General features: G+C 36.3%; 2 protein-coding genes and 1 long non-coding RNA gene across 3 annotated transcripts; 1 reads left to right on the forward strand and 2 right to left on the reverse strand.

Moving 5' to 3' along the window:
• Window positions 1-447: 447 nt before the first annotated feature.
• LOC141440340 (chitin deacetylase 8-like) lies at window positions 448-7,684 on the reverse strand. The gene is made up of 6 exons (XM_074104847.1): window positions 7,427-7,684; window positions 4,398-4,710; window positions 3,928-4,195; window positions 3,389-3,575; window positions 2,915-3,055; window positions 448-687 (listed from the first exon to the last, which is right to left on the reverse strand). Exons 1-6 carry the CDS (start codon window positions 7,646-7,648, stop codon window positions 613-615), a joined length of 1,206 nt encoding a protein of 401 aa, XP_073960948.1. The 5' UTR covers window positions 7,649-7,684; the 3' UTR covers window positions 448-612.
• On the forward strand, window positions 4,729-8,569 carry LOC141440341 (uncharacterized). Its single transcript, XR_012452690.1, has 3 exons — window positions 4,729-6,055; window positions 6,240-6,421; window positions 8,110-8,569. It is a non-coding gene; the product is annotated as an uncharacterized lncRNA (long non-coding RNA).
• A 1,940-nt stretch (window positions 8,570-10,509) lies between these two features.
• LOC141440379 (chitin deacetylase 8-like) lies at window positions 10,510-15,995 on the reverse strand. Its single transcript, XM_074104886.1, has 6 exons — window positions 15,802-15,995; window positions 14,951-15,263; window positions 14,074-14,341; window positions 12,801-12,987; window positions 11,464-11,604; window positions 10,510-10,647 (listed from the first exon to the last, which is right to left on the reverse strand). Exons 1-6 carry the CDS (start codon window positions 15,964-15,966, stop codon window positions 10,573-10,575), a joined length of 1,149 nt encoding a protein of 382 aa, XP_073960987.1. The 5' UTR covers window positions 15,967-15,995; the 3' UTR covers window positions 10,510-10,572.
• Window positions 15,996-18,185: the final 2,190 nt, after the last annotated feature.

Below are 18,185 nucleotides of genomic sequence, written 5' to 3' on the forward strand. Positions count from 1 at the left end.
TTAAGGATGTTCATTCCATTTGGTAGGAGGATTTTAAACGCTGCATCTCGACCACGCTCTAAAGCCTTCTTCCTTGACTTGTGACAGCGTTTTTAAATCCTATATTATAAATATGAAAGTTTGGTTTTTAGTTACCACATTGACGCGAGCAGGCAATGATGGACTTCAACAAACTAAATCTTAAACGAATGACTAGGAGTCCACTGCAGTTACTGCAACAGACTGTAGGGATATGGTGGTCTGATGTATCTCTAGTAGGTAGGTACTTTGTTGTACGGAGTATGTCAATCCAGTTACGTTGTGCCAATCACACAATCATTTTTAAGGGAATGATTATGCGTTGTGTGACATGAATCTCGTCAATTGATGTATTATCACGGTGTTCGATTCAACGTGTTACTCTATCACGTAAAAACAACTCAACTCATTTGAATGAAATAGTGCACACAGATAGAATACTTTTTATTCCAAAATATTTTATTTTTTTTGCTGACGAAGTAGCAGGCAACAGCTAGTAAGAAATAAATAAATCTATTTTATAACTACTAGTATTTATTTATTGGGTGTACACATAATTTAATATACATAATTGGTAAGCCGAACTGAATATTTTCATTGTCCCAGGGGATTTCCTAGCCAAGGATAAACGTTGGGGCACACGTTGCAGATCTGCATCCAAAAGGCGGACTGAAACAGAAAGTTATATGTTTACAAAACTTGGCATCTCTTAATTTACCTCGAAATCGAGGAATTTATTGGTAGAAACAAAACTCATCATCATCATCATCCCAGCCTATATACGTCCCACTGCTGGGCACAGGCCTCCTCTCAGAACAAGAGGGAGAGGGGAGGGGAGAAACAAAACTAATACAGTACAACTAGAATGTTAATGCCGCTCAGAACTCGTCGGTTTTCTTCATTTTCCTTAAGATTCTAATGAGATAGAAAAATAAAACCGATCTTTAGTTTCAAGCTCCGAGATCGACATTAGCATTAGTAAAACATATCATCAGATTCAAATTTAAAATTCAAAAGGAATTGGAAACTTAAAAATAAATGCCGAATTGGTACGTGTGTTTTGTAACAGATAACAAAAATTTCCTAGTATGATTATCTTAGTTGTTTATCATTTGATATCAAGGCCAAAAATGTATGAGCTTTATCAATTAATGCAACATTTTTACAGCGATATTGACCGACTGTAAAGACTTAATAAGGTATATATTATGGTTTTTTTATAATATTATTGGTAATATCATATTTTTTGTTTGCATGTGGTTTACTCTTACTGGGATAGGTTGTTACTTGACAGTATCATCTTCCATGAAATTTAATGCATTATTTTCTATAGTATCGTAATTTTCATAATTATTTTACTCGTATGTGCTTTTTCGATCAATTTTTCAGAAGCGAATGACATTGATGACTTTTTTTTGCACTTACACGCACGGAATCACAACTAGTTTTCACCACTTTTATCTGTCACAGGGTGTAAGGTAAGGTAGAAAGAAATAGTAAATGCGATTGCAAGCGTCGGTGCGTTATAGTAAAACGGGCTCAGATCCGTCAGATTCCTCTTTTTAACCGAGTTCAAAAATGGAAGAGGTTCTCAATTCGAGTGTTTTTTTTTTGTGTATGTTTGTTACGCGATAACTCCGCCAATTGTGGGCTGAATTTCAAAATTCTTTTTTAGTTCTAAAAGACATACTTCCGGGGTGGTTCCATTGACACGACGTCAGGATCTGATGATGAGATCTTAGGGAAATCGAGGGCAACCCTCGAATTTTTAAAGCACACCTATAGCGATTTTGACATTTTTAACATTAAGTCAAGTACATTCAGAAAGTATCATTTGGTGAACTGGACACTGATAAAGAAGACCGTAGGTACCGGTACACTGTTATAAAATGATATAACTATGCTGTGTTTGAGCTTAATGGAATCGTTATGAGATGCACTTTGGCTACAAATGACTAACAACTATAAAAAAAAAATAACAAAAAATGGAACCGACTTCAAAAACCTTGAAAATAATTTTCTACTAGTTTGAAGTCGGTGCCTCAGCACGAGCCAGCAGGAGTGATTGAAGCCCAATATAAAGTATGAAGGTGAGGTAGACGACTATAGTTCCACTCCTGTCAATTATTTTCATGGTTTTTGAAGTCGGTTCCATTTTTCCCTATTTTTTTTATGTTATCAATAAGGTTTTGTTTTTATTTTGTTTACACTACATTAGACTAAATGGACACTTTTACATATTTATATATTATTATCACGCGTGTATGATTGGCAAAAACATAAAGGTAGTTACTAGACAAGTGTGAGTCAGTTTATCCCGTACGAAGTAAGTAGCCATAACCAGTTGGGCCGTTCTTGTCTTATACTAGCAATATATGAGCCGTTTAATTTAAAGGCACTAAATAGATACAATAAAGTAACAACTCTCACTCTGATGTTACGTAACTAAATCGGCCGTATCGAAATTTGCCGTATTCTATTTCCATAATTGGTTTTGAAGAAATGGCATTAGCTGCTTAGTCTTAACCATCGACAAGATTTGTGTTTGACACATCTGACTAATAGATCCGATATAAGCTACCGCCCAAAACATCTGGTCCATTTTGATCCCTTCCTGAACTTAAAACTTCATTGCCCTACCTCAAATGGTTCCCAGAACGATTTTCTTGAAACTCTAATAAAAGTCGTCCAAAGAACGTTTCGTCAATGAATAAACAAGTGACAATATAGAGCCCATCGCCGTAATCCTGGGCCTCTTAAGATGTAGTAATTATCATACTCTAATGAATATGAATATGGAAGATGAGATGACGATAATGATGATAAGATCTTACACTAGTACGATTAGCAAGCTGATGTAATGTGTGTTGTGTGAAGCTGAGATGATGAAACTTACCCATTGGTTGTGGGTTGAATACAGAGGTCCACAATTAGAAGCAGGACACGTAGTGCGAATAAATTCTCTGCATGGTTTTTGCTTGTATTCGTCGATGGGGATTGGTTTCCTCACCCAGTCAATCACTTCATGGGAGTTGACCTGAAATTGGAAAATGGACAAAGCTTACATTTAAAACAGAAAGTAATCAAATACGTTACGAACTTTAGATATTTCAGTGAACCCTTTCTTACGCTAATCAGAAATGCAAACGAAGAAAGCTGTAGTGGTGTTAAGTAAACATTTTTGGTAAACAACCCAGACAGTGAAAGAGCACAAGTTTGTTGTGTCTGCGGTGTGATACCTCGTAGTTAGTGTACACAATCTTTTTTCTAGTGACATCACTTTAAAAAGTAGACAACTCAGTGGGAATAAAGTTGTTATGGAGTCACGCCACTGCTAGACTCTATCTAAAGCTTCCTTTTTATAACTAACCATAAACACATCATTCAAGTTGTTGATCATGTCCATGAACCGGACAAAAGCGCGACGTACAGCTGGATGGATGGCTAAGTACCACTCGTGGATGTAGAAGGGGAAAGGAGCGCGGGTGCCGAGGTAATGTCTCTCGAAGTTGGTGACGATGAAGCGGAACCACGCCTCCTCATCTTCATGATTTGGCCTGTCATATATAAAACGAAACTGTTAGTAAGTGCAAAGTATGTGTGTTGTGGAAAAAACTGTGGTACCCTAGTGATATGACCCATAGCTTTCGAAGATGATCGTATTATTTAATTCTGGACGTTCTGCTAATAAAAATAAACTGGCAATTTGACTCGAGCAATTTATCAATCTCAAATTACTAATAATTTTTAAATTCCCTTCAATTATTTTAAAACCTCGATCCGCACTTGGTCTGTGTGGAAACATAAATTTAAGACCTTTAGATCTAAGAGGAAGTTTGTGATCGGTAGTGGGACTTGTTAAAAACCAGAGTTTAATTTAAGAAATCTTAATTGTATAGTTAAACTTACACATGGAAGCAAGAGTCAACCATAGCACAAGGCACGCCTTCTAAGTCTAACCAAGCCACCATTGGAAGTACCCATACACCAGGTATAGAAGCGGTAGGGCATGGAGGAATCACACAGTCTTGGGTGGAAGCATAGTCCAGGGTGTAGGGCCATAGGCCAGGGTTTACGTCGATTTGGGCAGGCCAAGTACTATCATAGAGCAAGTCGTAATCTGCCATGACTTGGAAGGAGGAGTTGCCGGCCATTTGGAGGAACGGGTTACGAACACCTGCAAAAAAAAGTTTCAAGAAGTTCAATATTTTTTAGTTAGAAATAAATACGAAGAAAAAAAAGAAGAAAAAAGAAAGAAGAAGAGTTCAGAGATGTAGTTTTATTTAATGTAATAATATGGCTTTAATCAGTACGGAAATATAAATAAATAACAGTTGCGGGGCTAAGCATGCTGGTCAATTTTAAATTATTAAACGAACCTTTTATTTCCTCGTAAGGAATATTAGCGAAATGAGACATTTGGATTTTCTGATCAGCGAATTCCAGCTTCATGTCATCATAAGTAGCCTGAGCCCAATACGACTGTGGCGTTTGATGACTGATGGAGTGAAGGGCGATCTCGAAGCCTTGGTTATAAAGCTCATTGGTAATCTGGTAGTCAGTGTATTCATGGTTGACAAAGAAAGTGACGCCAGCAGGGCAGCTATTGGTGTTGACGCGGCCGTACATGATGTTACGGTATGTTTGAACGTTGATGACGTTGACATTGTCGTCGAAGGTGACCAATACGAACTGGAAAAAAAATTAAGAGATAGATAAAATGAGGTCTGAGAGATAGTTGGCGGATTAAAAACGGCTAATGAAACAGAGCTAGGGAGAGAAAAAAGTTAAGTTATGTTTATTAGTAGTCATCTTTTAAACTCCAAGTAACAAAAATAATAGACTCGACTAAGATATTAAGTTTGATAGACATTTCGTTTTCGTATTTGGATTTTCGATTAAATTTGATTTCAGTTTGATTTTCCTTATCTACGTACAGTGTTTACTGCTTTGTAATACTGAATTAATCTAATTAGCTGTTATATCTTATCTAGTTTATCTGGGGGCACGGTAGTGCCCCCGTTAAGTTGAGCGCAAGAAAAACCGCCGTAACATCCTTTTCTCGAACAAAAGGCAAACAAAAGGCACTTACATGAGAAAAATATCAAGACTAATGAGGGTTTCTTGACTAGTGAAATATCAAGAGGTCCGTTTGAATTTGCAGTCTTGCTTGCAATGGGCTCAGTTATTTAACCAATCACAAGCGTGACACAAATCTCAAAGTTTGCAAACGGATCTCATGATACTAGCACCAAGTAGCCTGTTATAGAAACCCTCATTGACTGACTGATTAAAAATCATCAAAAGTTAAATAGTAGTTACACAATACCTAGAGATCTGAAATATAGCATAAAGATAATAGTTTAGTACCCACATAAAGGAAAACCTTCAAAACCCGGATTTTCGATGATCTGAAGTACCTGGAGTCTTAAAGAATCCCATATACCTACTAGTAAGGCCAGATTTTAATTTCTACGCTGTTCTTGAGATTTCACTACTTATTATAGGCAAATCATAACAATCAAGACTTGGCACGTTTTTTGCAGCAGTTTTGTTTTGTTTTTTTGTTTTTAGGAGCGTTAAAAAATTCAATGTCATTGCCATGACGTACGAGTATGAGTTGCTATTTATATATGTACCTAGTATTGGCTCTGTGCACGACATCAGCGCCGCCTAGCGTCCTCAATTTTGATAGCTCTGAGGCTCTTTTTGAAATTTCATCGCGACATTGTGATAAAAAACAAACCTATTCCGTATTAAGGTAAACGTCCACTTGTCGGTATCGTACGCATCGGACGCATCGCACGCAACGGATCGTAGTATTATTTGTATAGAAACTCATATAAGTGCGTCCACCTGTCCGCATCGTAAGCATCGCACATTTCTATACAAAGCAACAAATCCGATACGTCCGAAGCGTATGATGCGGACAAGTGGACGCCTACCTTTTATTTATAATACAAAATTACTGTGATACCGTAATTTGGGTGGACAAACGATTGTGAATTCAGTTTTGGTCATTAGCTTCTTAAATGAGGTAAGTAAAATTTATTCAAAAAGTGTGTTTTATTTTGGTTATGTCAGGGTTTGTTTACTTCATGTTTAATTGAACTTTTACTGTAAAACAAAAAGATAAAGCTACTTTAATGGTGTCTTTAAATAATATTAAACATATATAATTGTTCTTGTATCGCTTGTAATAAATTAAATATTGTTTTCAGATCAAAATAAGTATCATTTTGAAGACCGGTTTTGTGAGTATCACTCCAATATAAAATTTCAACCACAAACCGTTTCAAAAGGAAAATTGTTGCTATCTGCTGGACATGTCCGGGACAAAACAGGGACAGAGTTCAATAATTCAAGCTCGCATTATGAGACAAACATCTATTACTAAAATAAGGTATTTAATTCAATTAAACAAATTGCTTTTTTAATGACAGATTCATATGAATATGACAGATGACAGAGCCTACATTATTTCACTATGGAGCGCTGCGATAGATTTCATTACTCCCACCTAGTACTTCGCACCCAGCGAATACATAAAATAAAATTCACTATTGTTTGCTTTGGGTCTTTATTTTACTGCGTTCGGTTATTTCACTTATATTTATTCGTATTATACTAGCTTAATGTAGAACCTTTTTTTTTCATTTTGACTAACACAACATAATTTTACTAACACAATACATAGTATAGGATGAGTTAAGACACTGGTTTCTAAATATTTCTAGATAGGATAGTTAAGACATTATTACTGGTTTCTAAAATTTCTAGAAATTCAAGTCAAATGTATTAGCTTATACATAATTAAAGCGGGCCACTAATAGGTTCGGATTTCACCTAAAAAAATATCTATTTATATATATGTTACTTGATTAAAATGTGATTTAAATAAAAGGTTACACATGAGGTCATATATCGCTGCCGTCCTTTTTACAGTCCTTTATATAATTTGCCCCTTTTGTTTATTTGGGTCAAATCTTGGAAGCTAAATTTGACCCATTACTTGTGGTCGATTCCACTCATTTGCTTGGAAAGTGCAAATGAAGTGTCATGGAAAACACACGAATTTAGTGAACTGGGAAAAATACTGCTTGATTGCCGTAACTTCTATATTTTTAACAGCTTAGATTATGGCTTAGCTAAGATCTGAATCAGCTTTATGGAATATTCTTTACTTATTACTAAAAACACACTTACAAAAAAATAGTAACGTAATCAATGTCACATTTTCATCAAAAATCAGATAGGTGCAAAATTTTACGGTAAGATCTTAAGCTTAAGCTTAAGCCTATAATGTTTTTTTGTGATAAATTATTAAAAAACGATTTATGAATTTCACTTAATTATGAATTATGTTAAGTCAAATTCACACGTCAATCATTACGTTTTTTTATCTTACCTGAGGTACATTGCGAGGATTCAGTCCCCCTGGTATACTAGTACTAGAGCATCTACAATTGGGTAATTGGCATGCTTCCTCATCACAGGGCTCAGCAAGAACTAGCTCATTTGTTGTTTCTTCGGATTCTTCTTTTGTTTTCTCTTCTGATTCTTCAGACGAAGAATCAGCTATAGCTGAAGCTACTATCAGTACAAAAATTCCAATCAGTGCCCACTTCATTCTGCCGCAACCTTTTGCAAAATAGACTTACTTTCAAAATGTATACTTTTATATTATAGTTATTATCGATTGATTTGGATTTGTTATCAAATCCTTGCAATCGTCAGAACTTGTTTTGTTTTGGCTTATCAAGCGAATTAAATATGATTTTAGGTGAGCAAAAACAAGGTGAAGATAATCCTTAATCCTTTTCATGATAGTGCAGTATATTATCCAACTGCATTATCTTATTATTATCCATTATCTTACTGCATTCCTGTTTGAGGAGGTGCTGCAAAGACAATCCTATTGATACTCAAAAGAGCCGGTTTGGCAATTTCAAATGTATTAACTTTTCAACCTTTTCTTTTCTCTACAAAATAATATTCCACTTCATTAAATCAAAATAGAATGCGAAGGCAAAAAAGAAATGGCTTTTAATAAAATAAAGTAATTATAATAATAAGATTCTTTGATTTCAGTGAACAAATTATGTCGAGAGAGGAGTTACCCGTGCTTCAAGCATAATTCATCATCATCATCATCATCATCAGCCCACAGCAGTCCACTGCTGGACATAGGCATCTTCCATGGCGCGCCACAACACTCTATCTTCAGCCCCTCGCACCCATCCGCCGCCAGCAACCCTCTTAAGGTCGTCCGTTCACCGTGCCTCAGGACGCCCGATACTACGTTTTCCCGTCCGTGGTCTCCATTCGAGGAAATTGAAAGTCTAAAGAAGTGGCGGCGCTATCTGATTGGTCGCCCTTTCATCTTAATCACAGATCAAAAATCTGTAGCGTATATGTTGAAAGGACATGCAAGTAAAATAAAAAATGATAAGATACAAAGATGTCACATTGAAAGAAAGAAAGAAAAAGAAAGAAAGAAAACATTTATTCGTGACATTAAAAAAGACAGCAACAATAATAAAAATAAAATAAAAAACATTGAATAGTCAAATTATAAATTTGATATCAAATATCGACCTTGTAGGGAAAATACTGTTGCCGATGCCCTGACAAGGCAAGTAACGTGCGCAGCGAATACGCGACATACGACATACGACAAACTCAAGGATCTGCACCAATCCCATTACCACCCCGGAGTAGCGCGACTAACCCACTGGATAAGAACCAAGAATCTACCGTACTCGAGCGATGATGTCAGACGGGTGGTCTCTTCTTGTCCAGTATGTGCAGAAATCATACCAAAATTCACTAATAACATAGGAACATTAACTCGTGCAACAATGCCACTAGAGCGTTTGGCAATGGATTTCAAAGAACTTCTACCTTCATCTACTAACAACAAATATATTCTTACTATAGTTGACGAATTCTCCAGATTTCCCTTTGCATATGCATGCCCTGACGCCAGTTAGTACACAGACAGTAATGAAGCATCTTACTGAACTATTTTCAGTTTTTGGCACACCCGCAATGGTGCACATAGATCAAGGTGCTGCATTTATGTCCAAAGAATTTAAAGACTTTCTACACTCAAAAGGCGTCACTACTAGTCGATCACCTTATAACCCTCAGGGTAATGGTCAAGTTGAGAGACAAAATGGCATTCTTTGGCAAACCATTCGCCTGGCTCTGAAATTCAAAAATCTACCTTTATCTATGTGGGAAGAAGTAATGACGCGCGCAAGCTTCATAGCATTCGATCGTTGCTCTGCACAGCAACAAACACCACACCCCATGAACGTATATTTAATCACCCACGTCGCTCATCTTTCGGGCAGTTCATGCCATCTTGGCTGCAACATTCTAGAAAAGGAGTGCTAAAAAAATTCAATCGTACTAGTAAATCCGATCCTCTGGTTGATATCTTGGAAGCGAACCCATTCTATACTTCTGTACGATTACCAAATGGTAGAGAGTTAACAGTTTCTAACAGTCATAATAGAAGCAGATCAGGTAGAACAACAGGCAGAGCCTGAAGGGCAGGACGAGCTACCGCAAGAACTACATGACCCTGCACCGCCGCCTAGCGACCCGGCGACCCCCCCCCCCCCCCGCGACGTTCTGAGCGGGCCGGGAGGCCTCCTACTTATCTGCATGACTTTTATACGCCGGGAAGAACGTAGTATTAAAACTAAATACAGTGTCTATTGCATACTGTCACGATATTAATGTTATGCTGTTTTTTGGTAAATAAAGCCTACAATAAAGACGGGCTCATTCATTACAGTATGATGATGATGATGTATGATTATTATGTGAACAAAAGATATTTTGGAAAACGACGTGCGTGCACGTATTTGCATTATTTAATACAATGTGTGGTTTGTCTTTGGTTAATATTGTTATGTAGGTACTTTAGAGTACTGCACAAGTTGATGCAACGAGCAAAAGTGAAAGGAAGTTGTCAAATAGACATTTGTCACAAGATACGGATTACTATGAGTGGGTGTGCCATGCATGATCTTGCCCGTTCATTGGTCTAGTGCAACTAATTCATTGAATACGACTTGGTTTATCGTATTAGTTAATGATGCAATCTCACGTGGATCTTTGAAGAGATTATCTAGAACAAAAACGACTAAGGAATATATCTGGAATATAATATTTATACACATAGAAAGGTAAGCTGGAGGACTCAAACTTTTTGATGCTGAAACCCTTTTCTAGGCCGAACCAACCAGTACCTTTCTCCAGTATCTTTCGCTGATTGTACATCCACTAGCCGACATTTATATGGTTACAAATATACAGAACCCTAAAAATGTATCCCTCGGAACATAGTTTTGCGGGACCTCCTTTTAAAAATGCTGAGGGAAAAAGTGGGAAATATACAAGGAAAGGATATGAGAAGAATTACCAAAAAGGAAAGTAACGCTTTATTTTAAAGAAGCAAAATGAAAAACCACAAAGGCAGACTAAGTATAATTTATTCAATCAAATATTATTTTATACCTACGCGAGGCTTTTTTTGGATTATTGTCCAAGAGGATTTCCCAGCCAAGGATACGTGTTCGGGCAAACGTTACAGATTTGCATCCAGTAAGCCGACTGAAAAGTAAAAAAAAAAACAATAAATACTAAAAATAAAATAACATTTAAAGGTCACTTCCTGGTGACTAACATTATAGACGACTCTTGAGGTGTTACCACACCAATTGATCGATCATTGATCGATGCCACATGGCATGCGTGCGTGACATGGGTGCAGTGGAGTCTAAAGCCCGGTTCATATTTATCTGTCGCGTTGTGTTGTGTGTGCCGCATCAGAACGGTATCGGTTTCATACATTTTATATGGTTGCGTTTATATTTATCTGATGCAGTGTTGTGACGGCTTGTGTTGTTTCGCATCATAAGCATAGAGAGAGAGAGAGACAGATAGCATCACGACACAACATGACAGATTAATGTGAACCGGGCTTAATTTTGGCATATGCCGACTTCTCAAGCAAAGGGTCGAGGGTTTTAACCCGGGCTCGTACTTCTGAGTTATCAAAATATACAAACTTAGACGTGCTCCTTAAGGACTGGCTGTTCGCTGCCGAAGACCAGGACAAATGGAGAAACTGAGAAGAGGCCTTTGCCCAGCCAGTGGCACACTTCTCCAACTTAATTTAAAAAAATGTACGAAATTACATTTGAAATTTAGCACGACTATATTGTGAAGGAAAACATCATGAGTACTGCACAAACTTACAAAGCAATTAGTTGGTGTGTGTGTGGTAGCGTGAGTGCGTGCGTGCGTGTGTGTGTGTGTGAAGTTCTAAATTTTGACTGGGTCTGCTCGGGAACTACAACCTAAGCTCTCTTATTCTGAGAGATAGGCCAGATATGACGTTTATGATATTCCAATAAATATACTGACCCATTCATTATGATCAGAGCTCAGGGGACCACAACTAGAAGCAGGGCACGTGGTGGGGGTGAATGACCTGCAAGGCTTCTGCAGGTACTCTTGGAGTGGTATCGGATCCTTCACCCAGTCAATCACTTCGTGAGAGTTAACCTGAAAATAAAAAAAATATTTTTCTAAAAGATATTTATGGAATATTTAATGTATTGTAATGGTAATTTTTCTCTCTGTGTACCTGTTTCTGTTTCGCTTACCTACTATTTGTGGTGTACAATAATAAAAAGTCATTGTATTTGTATTGTATTTTTTCTACCAAGACTTAATTTCTTTTTTGTTTATTATACACCTTTTATTTAAAAAAAAAAACATTTGCTTTAGACAAACTAAAATATATTTTCTTTACTATTAATAAAATTACTTTTGAGACAGCTAATTTATATTCGCATAACTACTCAAATCTTCATTGAGTAGCAAAATTCGTCAAGGAATACAAAAATTCATATATCAATCTATTCACTGGAAGTGGATAAAAATTAGCTTGCAAGATTCGAAACTAACAAACAAATAGTATATGACATGAAACTAATAAATAGCTTGTAAAAGCAAAAATGTAATTTGCCCCCATTTCCGGTGCAATCGAAATCGAAAAATTTGTATGTACTTTAATCTAGATTATAAATTATCTTCTTTGCGCGTGAACGGAATCACAAATGATACACACATTGGATTGGATAGACGCTCAGTTTTAGATAAGACAATCTCTACTCATTAAGATTGGTTTTTTGGAATCTTTTTGTATTTTTTATTTCAATTCCAAATTTTTACTTTTACGGTCATCCCGTAAAACCTAAATTGAAAATACAAACTGAAATAAAGATGCACAGAAAAAACAGAAAAATAAGACCATCACTGGGAATCGAACCCAGGTCCTCGGTATGACCGTCGGTTTTGACCATCAGTGGTGTAGCGGTATGGTTTTGACCATCAGTGGTGTAGCGGTATAGCACGCGGTACGGATTACCGAGGACCTGGGTTCGATTCCCAGTGATGGTCTTATTTTTCTGTGCATCTTTATTTCAGTTTGTATTTTCAATCTCTACTCATATTTCTATGTACATCACATCACCATCAATGACAGTGAGAGTATCAGCATCTTTAAAAGCTTCATTCTTTCTGATACTATAACTGTTGAACCAATCATTTGAAATAGTGTTTAAGTGTTTGAATAAACATAAAGTGCGTAAGTCTTGGTAAGTTAACTTAATTATCACGCAGCTTACGTGAGATAATAAAAAATTGACTAGCTCTATCCCGTGAAATTTATGTCGAAAGAGATTTTTATAAATTACCATGAATACGTCCTGCATGGTATTGATCATATCCATGAATCGGACCATAGCGCGGCGTACAGCGGGGTAAGTGGAGATATACCACTCATGGATGTAGAAGCCGAATGGAGCACGGGTTCCCAGGTAGTGCCTCTCGAAGTTTTCCACTATGAAGCGGAACCATGCGTCTTCGCTGTTGAGGTCTGGCCTGTGAATTGCAAAATATAAGAAGACATGGTTAAACTATTCTGTGTAGCCATAGCCAAAGGAATAGTTTGAATATGACATGTGTTTAATAGTAGATTGTACAACAAGAGCATAAAACGAGCCAATTTACCTAAGACGTTCATATAGCCACCAAGGCCGGTAAGGCGAGGGTGGGTTGACACGTCGAGGAGAAAATGGGTTTATGCTCGAGTTTTACACTCTGCTTTTCACTTCGATGGCGAGGAAATGAAATAACAACAGTGGAAACAACTGCTCACTTAGCTTAACAAATTTATCTATAATTCGTGTTTTTTAACTAGATGTCTAATCACTTTTTTCACCAAAATTCACTTGATTTCAATATTTATTTTAATTTGTAAAATCTGACGTTATTTTTTTATTGAAACATATGTATAATCTCTAGTAGCATAGACTAGCGTAGAGATGGTGGAAAATTTGACATTTTAAAAATCGATTAATGCGCGGATGAATAAGCTATTTTTATTTACTTTCCTTAAAATTAAAAAATAGTTACTGCTTTTATAATTGACTAAACAGTCTTTGGAATTAAATCAAGTATTGTAAAGAATAAAATAGACTAAAATACGTTGATCTATTCAATTAATAATTGATCGATTTACAGAACTGATTAATTATTTTGCAATAGGTTCTAGGTTTTCACATCACTAAATGTCTATGGTCGGGTTAATGGCGTCTTTGTTTACGCTTTTCATAAATTGGATCGGAATACAATATACTGTGTGCTACTAGCGGGTGCTAATGCTACCCAAAAAATATTGACAAGAACATAAATCGTTCATTTAAGTTACTACACAATTTTAGCCGACATCAATTTATATTGCATTGATATCAAACTTTATTAATATTGTTTGTGCGTTTGGGTAAATCTTTAGAAAGCATTTAAACTGAAGTCTCCAATATCCACATTGCAAAATATTAGTATATACAGCGATAGACTAACACGATGTTAAGCGACTGCTCTAGATATTTCTTGTAAAAGCAAGACAATTTTTTGCGGCCGAAATTAAGCGAGTCCTCCAAGCAGTTAGTTTTGCTACACACTTACGTAAAGTAGCAAGAGTCAACCATAGCGCAGGCGACGCCTTCCAAATCAAGCCAGCTGATCATAGGCAGCACCCATACTCTAGGGATAGCAGCCGTGGGGCATGGTGGGGTCACACAGTCCTGGGTGGAGGCGTAGTCCAGGGTATAAGGCCAGATACCGGGGTTGATCTCGGTCACGGTAGGCCAAGTGCTGTCATAGAGCAGGTCGTAGTCAGACATAACTTGGAAAGAAGCGTTGCCGGTCATTTGAAGGAATGGGATTCGAACACCTAAAAGGAGGAGATATCTAATGAGTTTTTTTACCTTAAAGATAAACACGTTAAAATCTACAATTTTTTTTTTACATTTAAATTGTTTTTTTCTTACTACCCTATCATATAAAAAGGAAAATAGACCCTATGTGGTTTCAGAAGGTGAACAAGGTGGTACTACGAGTAAGAAGAACGGACTGTATATAACCTAAACAACAAAAAGTTGGAGAACCCCCGACTTTGTCACTTCAAACTTCAATATCTCAAAAACAACAGATTTTGAAGAAACACGTCGAAGAACCATTGCTAAAAAACCTGATTTCAAATAAAAAAACGCATTCAAATCAGTCCACCCGTTTAAGAGCTACGGTGCCACAGACAGGCACACTGACAGACACACAGACACACATAGCGGTTAAACTTATAACACCCCTCTTTTTGCGTCGGGGGTTAAAAACTGTACGGACAGGAGTCTACATAACTCTTAAAGGTTGATGACTTTGTTTTATCAAAGAAGTAAAAAATAATTCAAATATAGTTCCAACACCTTTCACGCTCCGTTAATTTTTAAATTGGATTGTTCAGATCTTAGTTATCGTTCAGAAAATAATTAATGCAAATAGAAACCTTTAATCTCATTAATAGGAATGTTAGCGAAGTGAGACATCAGCAATTTCTGGTCTGCGAACTCCAATTTCATATCCTCATAGGTAGCTTCGGCCCAGTAAGTCTGTGGAGTCTGGTGACTGATTGAATGCAATGCGATTTCAAAGCCTCGGTTGTAGAGCTCGTTGACAAGTTGGTAGTTGGTGTACTCATGGTTGATGAAGAAGGTGGTGCCAGCAGGGCAGTTGTTAGAGTTGACGCGATTGTAAATAATGTTACGATACGTCTCGATGTTGATGATGTTGACACCATCGTCGAAGGTTACCATGACGAACTGTAAATTGATGCATTCTCACATTTAGGTTAAGAAAGTACTAAACAAGAACATGAAAAGTAAAATGAATTGATAAATTATAAAATTTATTTCCGGTAATGGCCACGATGACTGCTATTTTTTTATCGTTAGAGCACCCACACAAACCTATTGCATGAACCTAATTATCTAATCAATTGTCATGACATGAGTATCATATCTTTTATTATTATATAATTTCAGAGAATAGCTAAAAATCGTATGTTTGCTAATCTTTTAAGTAATTCAATTAATTAAATTTTACTTTGAACTGCAATTTTTAAGTTGCTATTTCTGTACTTTATTTTCTTTATTTACGATCGCGGCGGATCTTTCCAATGTTACGTTTTTATCTAATACAGTATCGAAGTCTCTTCAAAAATATGTAAGTATCATTAAACATATTTATAACGTCACTATAGTAAAATCGAGGAACGAAAAGCAAGTACTAAACATTACTAAACACTGGCTTTCATTTCGCTCTGACCATGCGTTACCACTTAAGTTTACTTTGTTTTACCTGAGGCACATCGCGGGGATTTAATCCTCCAGGGATACTTGAGCTTGAACATCTGCAGTCAGGAAGCTGGCAGGCTTCTTCATCACAAGCATCAGCCAAAACCAGTTCTTCCTCAGCCAAGGCCGCAGCCACAAACAACACGGAAAATGCTAGTACCCACTTCATTTTGGCACTATTTGCACAATACTGAATGTTTTTCGATGCACAAATTTATATTGCCAATTTTTATCGACAGATTTGGAAATGTTATCAGCAAATCTATTGCAATTATCATCTTTGATTTTGGTTTTATCGGCGGCAACATTGAAAAGAGTAATAATGATAATGGCTGTAAACGAGGTCAGAGAAGCAGATATAGCAATGTTAATTAACCTGCTTGGGTGAGAATGTTGCAAAAAGACCATTTAGATTTTTCAGTCTTTTCCTTTTTCGTTCGTCCAAAAGTTAACAAAAAGATGTATGCAGGTTTTTTTTTGGCTGATTGTTTTTTTTTTAGCGTTAATTGCTCACAAACTTTCCAGTCAAGTATAAAATAAAATAAATTGATTGGAAATTATTCATGACCAGAGGGCTGGCGGTTTTGTCATCCAAATCATTTGACTGATACCTAGGTCCGTATGATAAAAAAAAAATATCAAAAATTAAAACCGACTCCAAAAAAATAAAACAATAACAAAAAATGGAACCAACCACAAAAGAACCTTGAAAATATTTTTCTAGGTACCTACTCTAGCTCGAAGTCGGTGACTCAGCACGACCCAGCAGGAGGGATTGAAACCCATAGTATGTATGAGTAGGTGAGGTAGACGACGATTGTTCCACTCCTGCTGGCTCGTGCTGGGGCTGATGGGTTTTACTTTTTTGTTAAAAAAAAAACTTTATTTCTCACTTTCTAGTGATTCGTAGCCAAAGTATATCTCACAATGAATCCATTAAGCCCAAACACGGCTTAGTTACGTTGTTTTATAACATAGTTCTGTTGCCTACCTTCCAGCTTCAGCATCAGATAAGTTCGAAAGAATCATTAACTTAAAGCTTTTTCTTAGTTGCTTATCTAGGTCTATTAATCATGATCATTTATAGACACGCGAGCATTCCTTAGCTTTATCGAGTCCCATTTTCCATCTTCGGTCTTCTTCATCAGATCCAGTTTACCAAATGATACTTTCTGAATGTACGAGTAAAAGCTTATTTTAATGATAAAAATGCTAAAATCGCCATAGGTGTGCCTATAAAATTTGAGGTTTGCCCTCGATTTCCCTGGGATCCCATCATCAGATCTTGACTTGGTGACAATGGGACCACCTCAGAAAAGTACTCTTTCGAATAAAAAAACAATTTTGAAAATTGGTTTACAATTGACTGAGTATTCCGGTGAACATATATAAAAAAAATACAAACATTGGAACGTAGAACCTCCTCCTTTTTTGAAGTCGGTTAATTAAGAACAAATGAGTCCAATTTTATTAATCAAAGTGAACGGATGACCGCAGTTGAATCATTTAATAATAAAGAGATTGTAATCGATTGTTTACCAAGAAATTTTCAAAGCGGCAGATTTAATCTGTTTACCGTCATTATCTGGTGGAAATACCCCCGTAGAATTAAAAATTCAGCCAAATACGTGTCGGGCCATGCGCCATTTCTGGTAAAACCTACTAAGTCGACATAGTTTTCATTTTAAATTCGTTATAGATTTATTTATTTTTTATTAAAATACATTTGCACGGCATTACAGTGATAAACCAATACACCGATAAATAAATATAAATAAATAAATAAATTATAATAATACCATTAGGTATGATATTTTTGAGAATGTTCAAGCCAACAATTTAAAGCTTCTGGAGGGAGTGACACTTATTTTGTTTTTACCTATTTAACTATAACAAAAATTAGGATTTTAAAGCCTGAGATTTTGCAAACGGGTTACGTAATCGCAAAATGAACATTGCCTTGTTTTTTTTGAAGATCAATATGCAACACCCCACACTAATATTATGGGTTCAAAGACGAAAAGAAAATTCATCACCACTTTATGTGGTGACTGCCCTAAGATGTCAAAAGTGAATTTAGTCGCCATCAGTACCTCTGGAGACATTAATAGGTTTGGTTTACTGTATCTCGTTATGTTAGGGAGTATTCCATTCCTTTTACCCTTAAATTGATAAAATTTAGTAGTTACCTTATAGTCCAAAAAATTCTATATAAAAAAATACAAAAAGATAGTCTTGAATTATGTAACATGTTCGGTGTGGTGCACGTAAGGTTTAACGTTTTTCTCTTAATATAATATGACAATATGACCTACTATATTATAAATATTTAAAACACAAGATTCAGAGAAGACACGTTTGAAAATAAAAAAACCTAATAGTTTTCTA

Source organism: Choristoneura fumiferana, chromosome 22 (assembly GCF_025370935.1).
Source record: "Choristoneura fumiferana chromosome 22, NRCan_CFum_1, whole genome shotgun sequence".
NCBI classification, from domain to species: domain Eukaryota; kingdom Metazoa; phylum Arthropoda; class Insecta; order Lepidoptera; family Tortricidae; genus Choristoneura; species Choristoneura fumiferana.